Source organism: Alternaria metachromatica (assembly GCF_023757995.1).
Source record: "Alternaria metachromatica strain BMP 0045 chromosome Unknown scaffold_29, whole genome shotgun sequence".
Lineage (NCBI taxonomy): Eukaryota > Fungi > Ascomycota > Dothideomycetes > Pleosporales > Pleosporaceae > Alternaria > Alternaria metachromatica.
The window spans coordinates 48,370-60,960 of NW_026055520.1; the positions used below are offsets into that span (position 1 = coordinate 48,370).

Sequence of the window (12,591 nt, forward strand, 5' to 3'; positions counted from 1 at the left end):
AGAATAATAGCTTTAGTATAAAAAATATAATTCTATACTACTAGTTAATCTTTATAAATATATAGAATATATTATTCTTAGTGTAGAGTAAAGAGAGCTATAAGTATAGAGTACTATTTCTAGTAGCTAGATATCTATAGAATAAAGATATTTACGCTAATATTAGTATAGATAGTTTATCTTCTAATATAAATAATATATAGTTTAATAGATAGACTAAGAAAAAAATTAATTAAACTTAAAATAAAACTTATATACTTTATAGTAGAATAAAAAAGCTATAGCTCTAAAAGCTATAATAAAGTAATAGAGTATTCTAATATTATATATAATATTACTTTATATATAATAGAGTTAACTCTAAAAGAAAAATACTAAATAAAAATACTTTTAGATTATACTATTCTAGATTAGTAAGCTCTAATACTTAGTTTAGTTTAGTGTAAGAATATATATTCTTATTACTTTATATTAGTTAGACTTAAAATAATAAAGTAGTTTAATAATACTAATAATAACTTAAATAAGTATAGAAAGCTAAGAAAGTATACTATAAAAGAAAGATAAAACTTTATAAGCTTTAGATAGCTAAAGAAAAATATATAAAGAAAGAAAAACTTAAAAAAGTAAAAAAGAAGAAAAAAGCTATAAAAGAGACTAAAATAAAAACTAAAAAAGTAGCTTATAACTCTTAAAAAGTAATATAATAGCTCTAAAATAGTAAGTATAAAGTTTTATAAAGTATAGTAGTATTAATCTATTTTCTATATAAAGTAAAGTACTTATACTAGCTATTCTAACTTAGATAATCTACTATAAATATATAACTAAGTTACTAAGTAAATATAAGTAGCGTAACTTTATTATTATAATATAACTACTATAATTTTATAAAATCTTATAATAATAGCTATTATAAGTAGCTCTATAGCTTTATTTATATAATTATCTAATATTAGTAAAGTAGCTTATTTAGTAAACTAGCTTATTATATATAGAAATATAGTAGTTAGAAGTTATAAGCTCTAACTTTAGTAAGAAATATTAAGTTTTTCTAGCTAAAGTTTATATATAAATATCTTAATAATAGTACTAGCTATAAGTATTCTAAAGAATATACTAGATTTATAGCGTTATCTTATATCTTCTAGGTAAGTTTTAGTATATTATAATACTATTAAAGTCTATAGATTATATATATAGATTATACTTTCTAGATTTTCTTTCTTAGTTAGTAAATACCTACGCTATACTAAATTAAGCGTAGATTATATATACTCTGTTGCCTTATATTAGCTAGAGCTAGTAGCCCTAAGTACATTCTCTAGAGTAGGCCTAGCGGCTCTAAGACGTTCTCTTAGATAGGCTAAGATATATCTAAGATCTTTGTTGTAATTATTTACAAAGCAATACGATCGCGAAAAAGCTCTTGCGCATTTCTAAAGAAGATTCTTTCACGCTCGAAGTCGTCCACGAAACGCGACATCTTAATACCTACTAGCGAAGGCGCATACGTGAATATCGGCGCGTACGGGTAATCTGTCCCAAACAAGAGCTGCGAAGCCGGTATGTCGTACGCGAGAAGACCACCAACTTGGTGGAAGTACGTCGGGCCCGCGGAATCCCAGAAGAAGCGCGTCTGCAAAGCGGCCAGGGTGCGGTCGTAGATCGCGGGAAACGACTTCAACAGGCGGTCTGCGACAGACGGGAATGCGCCGCCGACGTGTGGGATAATGTAGTTGATGTTGGTGAAGTTGAGGATTGTCTGCGTGACGGCGAGATCTTGGAGTACGCGCGCGGTTTCGAAGTAGAACTCGATGTTGCCGGTCGGGTATGTCGTTGGGTTTGCTTCGATGAGTGAGCCGTTGATGCGCAAGTACGGGGTCGTGGGATGGATGTAGATGATCTGGTCGGCCCCGCGCGCGTCCATGGCTTGGAAGAAGGGCGTGAAGGCAGAGTCGCCAAGGTATCGACCTTCGAAATTGGAGTAGAGCGCGATACCTGCGGCTTCAAGCGTGTCGAGAGCGTACATGGCTTCAGCGATTGCATCCTGGGTATATGGGAGCGGTACAACGGCGTAGAACGAGAAGTGGTTGGGGTAGACTCGCGCATAGGCTGCGGACTGCTCATTGATCAGGCGAGCAAGCGCGATGGTCGCTTCTCGACTGCCAGGATACACGTTCGCGCCGGGCGAGAATGCCACGACTGCGTGCGAGATGCCTTGGCTCGCCATGAAGTTGAGATGCCCGCTGACGTTCCAAAACGGTGTCGGGTTCCCGCCGGCTGTTGGTGCGATTGCGCGATACCAGTCAGGGACGCAATGCGCTATGACGCTTCATTAGGTCGTTTACCACATGGTGGAGACGGAAAGACGTACCATGAACATCGATGATTGTGGTGGCATTCGAGCTATTGCGCTGTGTCATTTCTTGCGCCTGGCCATCGAGGTATGTTGACGCGATGCTGTCAAGAGCGGAACTGAGGTTGAAGCTAGGTATCGCGTCGAGATCGATAGAGTCTGGACGCGAAGGTCAGTTACGCCCCAACGTCGTCTGCAGGTGCGTTGTGAATACCAGCGGTGGCGCGTTCCTGAGTGGACTGGACGATCTCGTCATGCGTTGGCCACCCGTTAACATAGGCGGAGAAGGAAGTCGTCCAGGTCAAGGCGACGAGGAATTTCGTGTACGTCTTCATCCTAGCGCAGTGAGAGACGAAAGTACCGTTGCGAAAGCAGGCATGCGTGCCACGCCTACTCATGTAATGCGCATCGCTGCGACAGGGTACGCGACCGTACACCCAAAGAGGAAAGTCTCCAAAAGTCTTATATGGTATTTGGCCCATTAGTGACACCTCGCAAGCGATGTGTAAGCAACGCCACTGCATGTCAGCACGCGAGCGGGTAAAGAGGCAGCTGGGGCTAGACCAACGCCCGAAAGGCAGTAGTATGAGATCTATCAATCGGGGTGCTGCTGCATGACCGAAATGCATTCTTGGTGAATGGCCGACATGCGGATCGTAACCTGCCGACCGATGTATTCATCACGAGGATGTGGTGTATAAAGTTCCTTCGAGCGAGACGCGCCTGCTTGATGCACAACAACGAGACCGCAGAGTAGACGCGTCGCTTCTCGTTCATTCCGGCCGCTACTGACGAAGCCATATGCGGTTCAACTCAAAGCGTACGTCGACGCCCGCGGGATGATTGCGCCAAGTCTACTGGTTCATTCGCGATGAAGCCGACGCGACGACGCCTCATCTGTTGTAAAGCTTCTCCGACTCCGTATATCTGCCTTGAGCTTTGTATCCGTTCCTATACAGCTCTTGCGCTCCATCTAATCGGTTTTATCCACCATCATATCTCGGTCGGTGACGCATGTTCGTTTCTTGGAGAGTCGTGTCTACGCCACGACCTAAGAGGCTGCCGGATGCGAAGAGCTACGATGGGAGCCATACATCGATGGCTAACCCAAATGCGCGATGCCTTGTTGTGGCAGAGGTCGCGTCGAGACCTGGGCTCGCGTTTGGCGCTCGTTGGCTATGTGGGTGGTTGCAGGACGCTGGCCAGGTGCCACCCTCGCTCCCAGGGAGGCGAGCCTGCAGGGTCCTAGCGTTCTGCCCCCACATCCCGAACGCGACATAGTTTCCCACATTACATGCGCAACGTCAGCTCGAGGCCATTGCGACATCTCCTGGAATGATTCTTTGACGGAGAGCATATCGCGAATCTTCTTGCGATAATTACTGGGAAAAGAATAGTCGACGGCTGTCTGAAATCATATCTCGAATGCAAAGAACGGTTTATCGGAACGGAGTTCACATTGGCATCATTCATTCAAAACCCAGGCTTACCAGTGTAGTGTGAAAAAGTGTCCCATGGCAACTATGTATAGCGCGCTGATCTGTCCGCAATACCATTGCACCGTCAAGTCCTCGCTGGGTTGTTTACAGCGTCCTCCATCGTCACTCTAGTCTCCCCATCGTAGGGTCTCAACGCCTCACGCGCCTCGGCAGCCTCGTCCAAGAGTAGCTTCCTGATCGCGTCGGAGCGTGGGAGGAATCGCACATGGAAAGGCTCCGGTCGCGTGTTCTCGCTGTCGGTGTAGGCGAAGATATCTAAATCAACTTCCTGATGCTGTCGCAGTGTGTTAGCGGCGCAAATGTTGACAATTTAGGTGAACGTTTCAAAGGAGACTCACATTCTCGTGGAGGCCTGGCAAGATATCAAAAGCCCAGATCATCCGCGCAAGAGAGTAAAGCAGTCCTTGCTCGGCAAGCGGCTGGCCACTACATTGCCTGCGTCCCCATCCGAAAGGATTCATGCCATACTTGTTCGGATATGGCTGTTTTGCGCTGCCTTTGCCTTCGAGAAACCTCTCGGGCATGAATCTGTCCGGATCGGGAAAGTCGCGTGGGTTTCTATGGATCGCCCACATGTTGCTAGTGAAGTTGGTACCGGCAGGGAAGTGGTAGCCTTCATAATCGAAATCGACGGTGTTGGCGTGGGGGATTCCTGCGAGGATAGTTACGGTCCTCCAGCGAAGGGTTTCTTTGACCTGTGGTGTGTTAGATGTAGAGTCAAATTTGGAATACCTGTAGCTTACCACTGCAGTCAAGTATGGCAGTACATTTGAGTCGATGTCTTCCCAGTTTGGAGAGCGATCATGCCCGACGACAGCATCGAACTCAGCGTGAACTTTCTCTTGTACTTCCGGGAAGCGCGCCATTGCCAGGATGCACGAGAGCATAGTGCTGCTAGTCGTGTCTATCCCACCGCCAATCAGATTACCCATCAGGCTCGCAACTTCGAGATCCGTCATGTGGCTAGCTTGCTGGGACGCCATAACATGTTTCCCAAAGTTATCTTCCTTCGCTTCGGCGCCTTCCTGTGTGAGCAGGTAGAAGTAGCGCGACAGTATACCAGCACCAAGTCGCATCTGGCTCGGCAACGCGTAGAGCCAAGCAGGCAAATGCATCAAGAACGGAACGGCTTCCATTAGATAGATACCGGGGACGATGTAGTGAACGGCTTCCATAAGCTTGAGAGCTTGTTGCGCAACGTAATCGTTCTTGCGATCGATGCGTCGACCCCAGCCGACAATCGAGGTGATCGAAACGGAGTAGCGCTCGATGGAGAGCTCGAAATCGTGTGGTTCAAGGAGGAAGTCGCGGATCAAGATAGCAGACTCGTGTGCTTGGAATTTACGGTACTTGCGGACGGCTTGAGAGCCGACGGCCATGTGCTACGCTATTAGCGATCTGCAGTGACCGAGACCACACAAGGTCACATACCATGAGCTTCCGATGTTTCCTCCATCGGTCGCCATACGGCAACGTAGTTTGATTCGTATTTGTCGCGTCGATCGCATCGCCCATAGCAATGATTCTCGGTCTGCTCGAGAAGATGTCTGATCTCTTCTCCAGCAAGTCACTCGCAACCCAAGCATCGCTCAATATGATGCGCGGTTGCCGCCCGATCCAGAGAGTCATCATGGGTGAGTCGTAGTGCTGGGCCCACTTCTCCCATGTAATCCATGGCTTGTACGATGGCGTTTGGAAGTGGTTGCCAACGATGGGGAATGGGAAGGGGCCTGGAGGGAGATAACGGCGACGCCATAGTATGTGGATGTAGTCTGCGATCAAGAGAACGAACGCGAAGAAAAGGAGAATAGGAACAAGCTGAAGCATTGTATAAGAGTAAAGTTTTGTGCTGCACCTGAGCGTGGTGTTACTGTGGGGGTATCGTTGTTACCACTATTTATACGCTACAAAGGCGGACAGTCCAGTCAGTCGAGTCGACGACTCATCGCTCTGGGGAGCTCGAGACTATCCCAATGATGCCAAGAACCCTCCGACATCGATGCCAATTCCGCAGTGTAAGCATGGATGCCGTCGTATGCGCGCGCGGCGGCAGCGATGGGACGTGCGGGGAAGCGAGCATGTGGGGTCGGACCGATGGGCTAGCTAGGAGATGGGATACTCACTGCCCTCCCGACAATTCCGACTTACATCCTTTTGATTGAAACGCAGGTTTTACAGATTATTCGAAATCAACAACTGAAGAGCTTTGCGCTGGACACGGCGGATGCACCACCGCTCTTTGTAGGCTTTGCCGAGCCTAGACCGACTCCCTACCTAACGTCGCTACTATGCTGTCGCGTAGCAGCTTGCATCCTTCTCTTATTACCTATCTTTGCCTGCCGCTATTTACGTAATTGTATTTATTAATCTAGTGTTATAAGCAACAGTATATAGGTATATAAGAATAAGTATAAGGTGTAAAGCCTTTATAGTCTACTTATAATTAGTTAGATTATAAATTTTATAGAGCTTAGCGCGCTAAGCCTTTAGCTAATATTTTAATATTTTTAATTTTTTACTAAAGAACTTTAGTACTATAATCTATTAATATAACACCTATTTATAGGTATTTATTAAAACTTTTATTAGAAGAGAAAAGTTAAGTTTAGTACTAAAATACTTAAGTACGTATACTAGGCGTAATAAAAAAGCTTTATAAGAATATTCTTCTATTCTTTAATATTTACTTTACTTACTATATTAGTAAGTACTTCTTTATTTCTACTACTACTATATATTACTAACTAAATAAATATTTATACGCTTTAATAGTTATAAAGCTCTTCTTTTAAGTTAAATTTTTAAAAACTTTAATTTATCTACTTCTACTTTTTTTCTTAATAATAAGATACTTTTTTTATAGCTATAAAATAAAATTAAAAAGCTTTATAGCTATAATATTAGTAGTAATCTAGCTTAAGAGTTTATAAAAAATATTACTAGTATTAAATAAAGTATAAGTACTAATAAAGTTATAGCTTAAATTAATATTAAGAAAGCTTATATTATTTTATAAACTAGCTAGCTTATTTTTAGATAAGTTTTTTTCTTCTACTAAAGTAATAATAAAGAAAGTATATTAAAAAAGGTTATTAAGTATTAAGTTAATACTCTTATTAAGTTCTAATAAAAATAAAGTATAAAAGAGATTATAAGTAAGAGAAATATAAACTTTATAAAAAAGCTATTTAAGAAAAAGAATAAAGCTTAGATAGCTAAAGTACTATATTAGTATACCTAGGTTATAAGCGTAGAAATAAGTAAATAGCGTATATTACGCTAAAAATAAGTAAAAGAATATTAGTAATAGTATAGTATTAGTTATTAATTAAAATACTGTTAAATAAGTGTTAATTTGTTCTCTAGAGTTTCTCTTAACTAGGCGCTACTACCCCGCCGCTATTTACGCTGGAACCCTTTTCTCCGCTCCTTGCGCGCCTCCTCGCCTCGATGAATAGCTTCACCTTCGGAGTCGAGAAGACTGGCCGCGGCGGCGGGCACAATTCGTGCACTGCTGCCGATGTTGATATGCAATCTCGCAGAGGCGCTCTTCATTCTGCAACATATTATCACCCTTGAGACACTGCGCTAGCATAGCCTGTTGGCGGACGTCTTCGCTTGCGTATCGTTCGACAGCCTCTAGGGCTTCGCAGAACTCGTGGAAGTTGCTGACGATGATGGTGTCGTTTTGCAATCCCCTTCCATCTGACGCCAGTCTCTTGTCGAGAGGTATAGCGTATCTATTCCGGCTGTTCCAACCCGACACCAGCGGTGGTATCTTCCACCGATCCTGCTCCTCAGCACTAAGCACTCGGCAAGTAGAACGCAGAACTTGCGCCGGCGGCGAAGGCGCTCTGCACGGGATGCGCTTTCGTTTACCCTTCGGCGGCTCGCAGATATCGACCTCCTTCTCGGGTATCTTCACGAACTTCTCTGTTAAAGGTACGAAATGACGGAACTTCGTTGGCTGGTAGAGCGGATACTCACGTTTCTTCACCATCTTTGTTCGTCCGCGGGAGTCTCTTGCCGTTGTTGGTGTGTATTGAAGGAACTCGATCATGTTCGCGGATCTCATCCGGCTTGCTTCGGAGCGCTGTAGTCCAGGCACTGCTGTATACTGTCCCTTGGTCTTTCGCACGGTCTCGGTGTTTGGTATCTCAAGATGCAGGTCTTCCGCGCTCACATGCTGTCCCAGTGGTATCAAGACACCGAAACACGAAGATAGTGTGCGGTCAGTGGTGCGCCCATGTTGCGCGGTAGAGGCTCGGTCTGGTTTCGCGTCTAGTGCATTAGTTTTGTGCGGAAGACGAGGTGTGGTCGTGAGGGCTCGTACATCTTTAGCGTCCCAGGACGGTCGTGTAGCCGGATCGTACCTCAGCTCGGGTACCAATAACGAGAGGTGTCGCGGCAACATCGTGCTATAGTGGATGTTCGACGTGTGAAGGAGCCGATGGGAGAAGGAAGTTGCGATAGTGTAGGAGAAAGAAATGCACAAATAATAAAATGAGCGTGGGTTGAGGCTCCACCGGTGCAGGCAACAGCGTTGAAACGTGACCCCTGAACCATGTTCATGAGGGCGCAGTCGTGGTGTTGGAATTTGGTAGCCACTCTGTGGTTCGTCCCGAATACGTGGTGAGACACTCACGACCCTAGTATCGGAGGGTACAGCTTGACTTCATGAGATTTCCTTTTAGACATCGTGAGTACCTGCTTGTTCCGGCATTGTCTGCTCTCGATGTCGGTGTATCTCGAACGAACTCAGGCAGCTCCGTTTCTCCCATTCGGCGAACGTCATGGCGCCGCAGTCCGGGCAGAGCGGTAGTGCGTCCTCGTGTCTCCTCCACGGTTTGCGCATTTGGGTTCGAAAACCGGAGGGCTTCCCCGTTTGCTTGATGTTGTTGCGGGACAAGAGTTTGGAGAGACAGTTGTAGGTGGCTATTAGTGATGCGTGCAGGCTGCGCGATACGCGTGGGATGTGGTATCGCGACTGGTGGGTCAGTGTTGGGTGGGTGGAAGGTGCGGGCGTGACAACTCGTACATTCTGGGGGTCGAGCGGTTGCGCATCAGCTGGGTCGCACTTTGGCTCGGGCAGTGACGACGACAAGATTGTGGTCGGCATAGTGGTATGGCGGTGTTAGTTGTATGCCGATGAGACGGTTGGAAGGGAAAGATGCAGACGCGGTGATGTTGGGAGAAGGAGCGCATCAGCATGGGGATCGAGACCTAGGGACGCTTCGATGAGCTTGTAATCGGGATGCTGAAGTCGGGTAATCGTCCTGTGGTTGACCTTGGCTGCTAGGCTGGGTGAACCAATCACAACTCAACACCAAACCTGGAGACGCAAATACCTGAAATGTGCTGGGTATGTCGCAAAATTCAAGAAGAAGCACACATCAAACCGCAGCTCGTGATCGGAGGAGCAAGCGATGGAGACGCAGGCGACGCTTAAAGGCACGAAGTCGCCGGTAATAGTCGAACTACCAAAGTCGAAGCCCCGTACCAGCCATGGCGACGGTGAACCCCGAGATGATCGATACGCCCCAAGCCATCGTCAAATTGATAGACAAGTTGATGTCCACCCACGAAGCCCGAGATGATGCGCTTGACAGGCCCGTCATTCATATCTCTCTCGAAGGCGTGAACCTTGGTCGCACAGGCACAATCTCCATCATAACTCTCTTAATCCACGACCCCCCTTCATCGCAGCACACTTACCTCATTGACGTGCAGAGGCTCGGCACACAGACTTTCAGTACTTCAGGCGCAAACGGAAAGACGCTGAAGCATATACTGCAAGATGAAAAGATCCCCAAAGTCTTCTTCGACGTGCGCATTGACTCCGCCGCGCTGTTCGCACTCTACGGCATCGCCCTCGAAGGGGTGCAGGATGTACAACTTATGGAGAGTGCGGCTAGGGAGACTACGGAATCGAGAGAGTATCTCACCGGACTGGCCCACTACATGGCTCAAAGCAGAGGTATTGGCTCTTTTCATCAGTACACGATTTGGTCGAGGAACCAAGAGGCGGGCGAGCAGTTGTTCAGACCTGAGCTCGGCGGATCGTATGACGTCTTCAACAAACGGCCCCTGCCCGATGACATCGTTAAGTACTGTGTGGGCAGGGTCAAATGTCTTCCGGAGTTGCGCAACAAGCTTTGGGGTGGGCGGAGGCAGGACTGGCGTGATATGGTGCAAGATGAAACGGAGAGACGAGTCGCGTATACTCATGGTGCCGATTATCAGCCTGGTGGGACAGATTGGGTGTTGGCGCCGTGGACCGACGATCAGAACATGGTGCTTGACATGTTTAACCTCCCAAGTGATTCTGAAGATGACTTCTTCGACTGTCTGGAGGACGATGAGGTTGAGGACGACGTGGAGAGAGGACGACGTAGAGAGAGGACGACGTGGAGAGAGGACGACGTAGAGAGAGGACGACGTAGAGTGAGGATGAAGGCCCTCCTGCACAGGCGTACCGAAGTGGTGAGCACACAAGCTATGTCAGCAGAAACCATCATGGTCTAAACCCGTAGAATGAAAAGCAATCGTTCACAAGCGCAGCAGAAGTGCGATATACAATACTGTACATATCTACATACCCCTCTCACCTTCCACTCATGCCGTCCTCTCACTATGCACCTCCTCGTCATCCTCCTTCTTCGTAGTCTCATACCTCTTACCACGGAAAGAGTACACGCCCCAGTTACTGCACGTAACATCATGCGGGTCCAGGTCATTGAGATCCCATCTCAGACTCCTGAACAGGTTCTCGCCCGGCTCGAGCAACATGTCCATCTCATTCCCGAACCTGTTCTTGAGGAAGTCGACATCCTGCTGCATATCCCACGGGCTGTATCCGGTCGCAATGATAGGCACCTTGGTTTCGAGAAGGAGGGGTAGCGTCTCCTCCCACTCGTGCGCGGAGGCGGGGTTGCCGAAACCGGGGTGGAAAACGACGAAGCAGTCGAAGTAGGGGTCGTAAGGGTAGAAGTAGCCTGTCTTGTGGATGTTGTGGTAGTACTCGACGAACGTGCTAATCTTCATCGAGTTGCTAATGCGGTCCTCAACAACGGCGCCGAACGGGTTCAAAGGCGTGCGCTCGGGGAGGGGCAGTTCCTTCTCGCGGTTGGCCATGCTCTCGGGCCCGATGAAGTTGAGCGAGAATTGTACGCGGTGGAAGAGGTAGGAGAGTTGCATCCAGGTTTCGCGGGGTAGCGAGGATTCTGCGCGGGCGCCGAGGATGAAGAGGCGGACCGAGGGGGGAGCGAGGCGCGCGTTCTTCCAGGTGTCGCCGCCGCCGGTTCGGGGTGGGTGGAGGGTGTGGCGGAGGGCTGGGGGCGCGTTAGTATTATCTCATCTCCCAGATGGTTTGTACGTACCGCTGAAGCTCTTCAGTCCCTCCGGCGTCATGCGCCCGTTCTTCCGGATGTTGTAAGGACTCAGCTCGTTCAGAACACTCGCGATGGTGATTGGGTATGTCAACAGCTTTGTCGCCTGGCGCATCTCGCGGTCCTCGTTCAGCGCGTCGAAGTCTCGCGTGTACATATATGTGTCCCAGCTCGTCATGTTGACGAGAATCTCCTCCATCTGGGGCTCCGCGAACTGGAACTCCTTGAAGAAGCGCCCACTCCTCAGATCATGGTCGTCCTCGTTGATCTGCTTCAGAACGTCACACACTTCCAGATGCGCCTCGTAGTCGTCCGCCCAATGTTCCTCGCAGCAGTATACCGGTATGCCACAGTCTGGGCACTCGAAGTCGACATGGGCGGGCGGGGCGCCCGTCTCAGAAGACTTGCGAGCCTCCAGGTCCATGGGGTTGTTCGCGGGACGCGTCGGCTGATGTGAGGGATGTGGGCAGTAAGCATGCTGGCGCATGAAAGCAGCCCGCTTCCGTATTTCAGGTATTGGCGAGCCGGAAAAGGAATTGAAGAGGTTGTCCTCGGTCAGGACCAGCTTCCGCCGATGGCCCTCGGGATCGATGTACTCATACGGCTCGAACGGCTTCTCGAAAGCCCGGGCCGGCGTCGTCGAGAGGCTGCGCTTGGGCAGGGCAAGCTTTGGCGGTGCTGCACTTTTGGTCGAGTGACTGCGTTGCGACGACACCTTGGGCGCAAGCTGGCGGAGGCCTTGCGACGGCCGTAATTGAGACCGCGGCGTCTTCAGGGCCGAGAGACACTGTCGGCAGGTGTACGGCGTCCTCATCTTGGGCTGTCGACTCGCAATTGGGGTTGGCGGGCTGCTGCCATATCGTGACATGAGGGTCCGCGAATGTTAGCGCGGTCCCGGCCAATCCAAACGCCGATTGGCTGCCTGCCCTGACGAAGACATCATCACCCGCCGCCGCCAGTTCGCAGTAACATCCAAATCACTCCATCGCAACATCGACGCGCTTTATCGTCGCATCTCACCTTAGCACGATCTTACTGAGGGAGCGCGCGAATTGCGTCCTTATGCTGAGGGTCGATAGCGAATCGCGATCTGTCCAGCTTCGAGTCCACTTGAAGCACCATTCCACGAAGCTGCTCATCTCCCAGCTGGGTATACTGACCTTACATGCTTCGATCAACCTGAGGCGTAGACATACGAACAATGCAGAAGATGTTGACGAAGTATCGACTGCTCCATAGTGCTGTTCATGTTGCTCGGTCGTAGCTGATGCGGAATTTGGACCCGACGTAACTGACCTATCAGCGACCAATGATGCTGGCTCTGATGCTCGGCCTCTTTTGCGCG

General features: G+C 48.2%; 5 protein-coding genes across 5 annotated transcripts; 1 reads left to right on the plus strand and 4 right to left on the minus strand.

Moving 5' to 3' along the window:
• Positions 1 to 1,399: 1,399 nt before the first annotated feature.
• Positions 1,400 to 2,694, minus strand: J4E83_008981 (uncharacterized protein; the record flags this gene model as incomplete). The annotated part of the gene is made up of 3 exons (XM_049335874.1): positions 1,400 to 2,325; positions 2,378 to 2,518; positions 2,574 to 2,694. 3 exons carry the CDS (start codon positions 2,692 to 2,694, stop codon positions 1,400 to 1,402), a joined length of 1,188 nt encoding a protein of 395 aa, XP_049184908.1.
• Positions 2,695 to 3,922: 1,228 nt separating this feature from the next.
• J4E83_008982 (uncharacterized protein) lies at positions 3,923 to 5,237 on the minus strand (the record flags this gene model as incomplete). The annotated part of the gene is made up of 3 exons (XM_049335875.1): positions 3,923 to 4,132; positions 4,197 to 4,553; positions 4,602 to 5,237. The coding sequence occupies 3 exons, from the start codon at positions 5,235 to 5,237 to the stop codon at positions 3,923 to 3,925; spliced, it is 1,203 nt and encodes a 400-aa protein (XP_049184909.1).
• Positions 5,238 to 7,318: 2,081 nt separating this feature from the next.
• On the minus strand, positions 7,319 to 8,272 carry J4E83_008983 (uncharacterized protein; the record flags this gene model as incomplete). Its single annotated transcript, XM_049335876.1, has 1 exon — positions 7,319 to 8,272. One exon carries the CDS (start codon positions 8,270 to 8,272, stop codon positions 7,319 to 7,321), a length of 954 nt encoding a protein of 317 aa, XP_049184910.1.
• A 1,091-nt stretch (positions 8,273 to 9,363) lies between these two features.
• J4E83_008984 (uncharacterized protein) lies at positions 9,364 to 10,383 on the plus strand (the record flags this gene model as incomplete). The annotated part of the gene is made up of 1 exon (XM_049335877.1): positions 9,364 to 10,383. The coding sequence occupies one exon, from the start codon at positions 9,364 to 9,366 to the stop codon at positions 10,381 to 10,383; it is 1,020 nt and encodes a 339-aa protein (XP_049184911.1).
• Positions 10,384 to 10,473: 90 nt separating this feature from the next.
• J4E83_008985 (uncharacterized protein) lies at positions 10,474 to 12,060 on the minus strand (the record flags this gene model as incomplete). The annotated part of the gene is made up of 2 exons (XM_049335878.1): positions 10,474 to 11,189; positions 11,238 to 12,060. The coding sequence occupies 2 exons, from the start codon at positions 12,058 to 12,060 to the stop codon at positions 10,474 to 10,476; spliced, it is 1,539 nt and encodes a 512-aa protein (XP_049184912.1).
• Between the last annotated feature and the right edge of the window lie 531 nt (positions 12,061 to 12,591).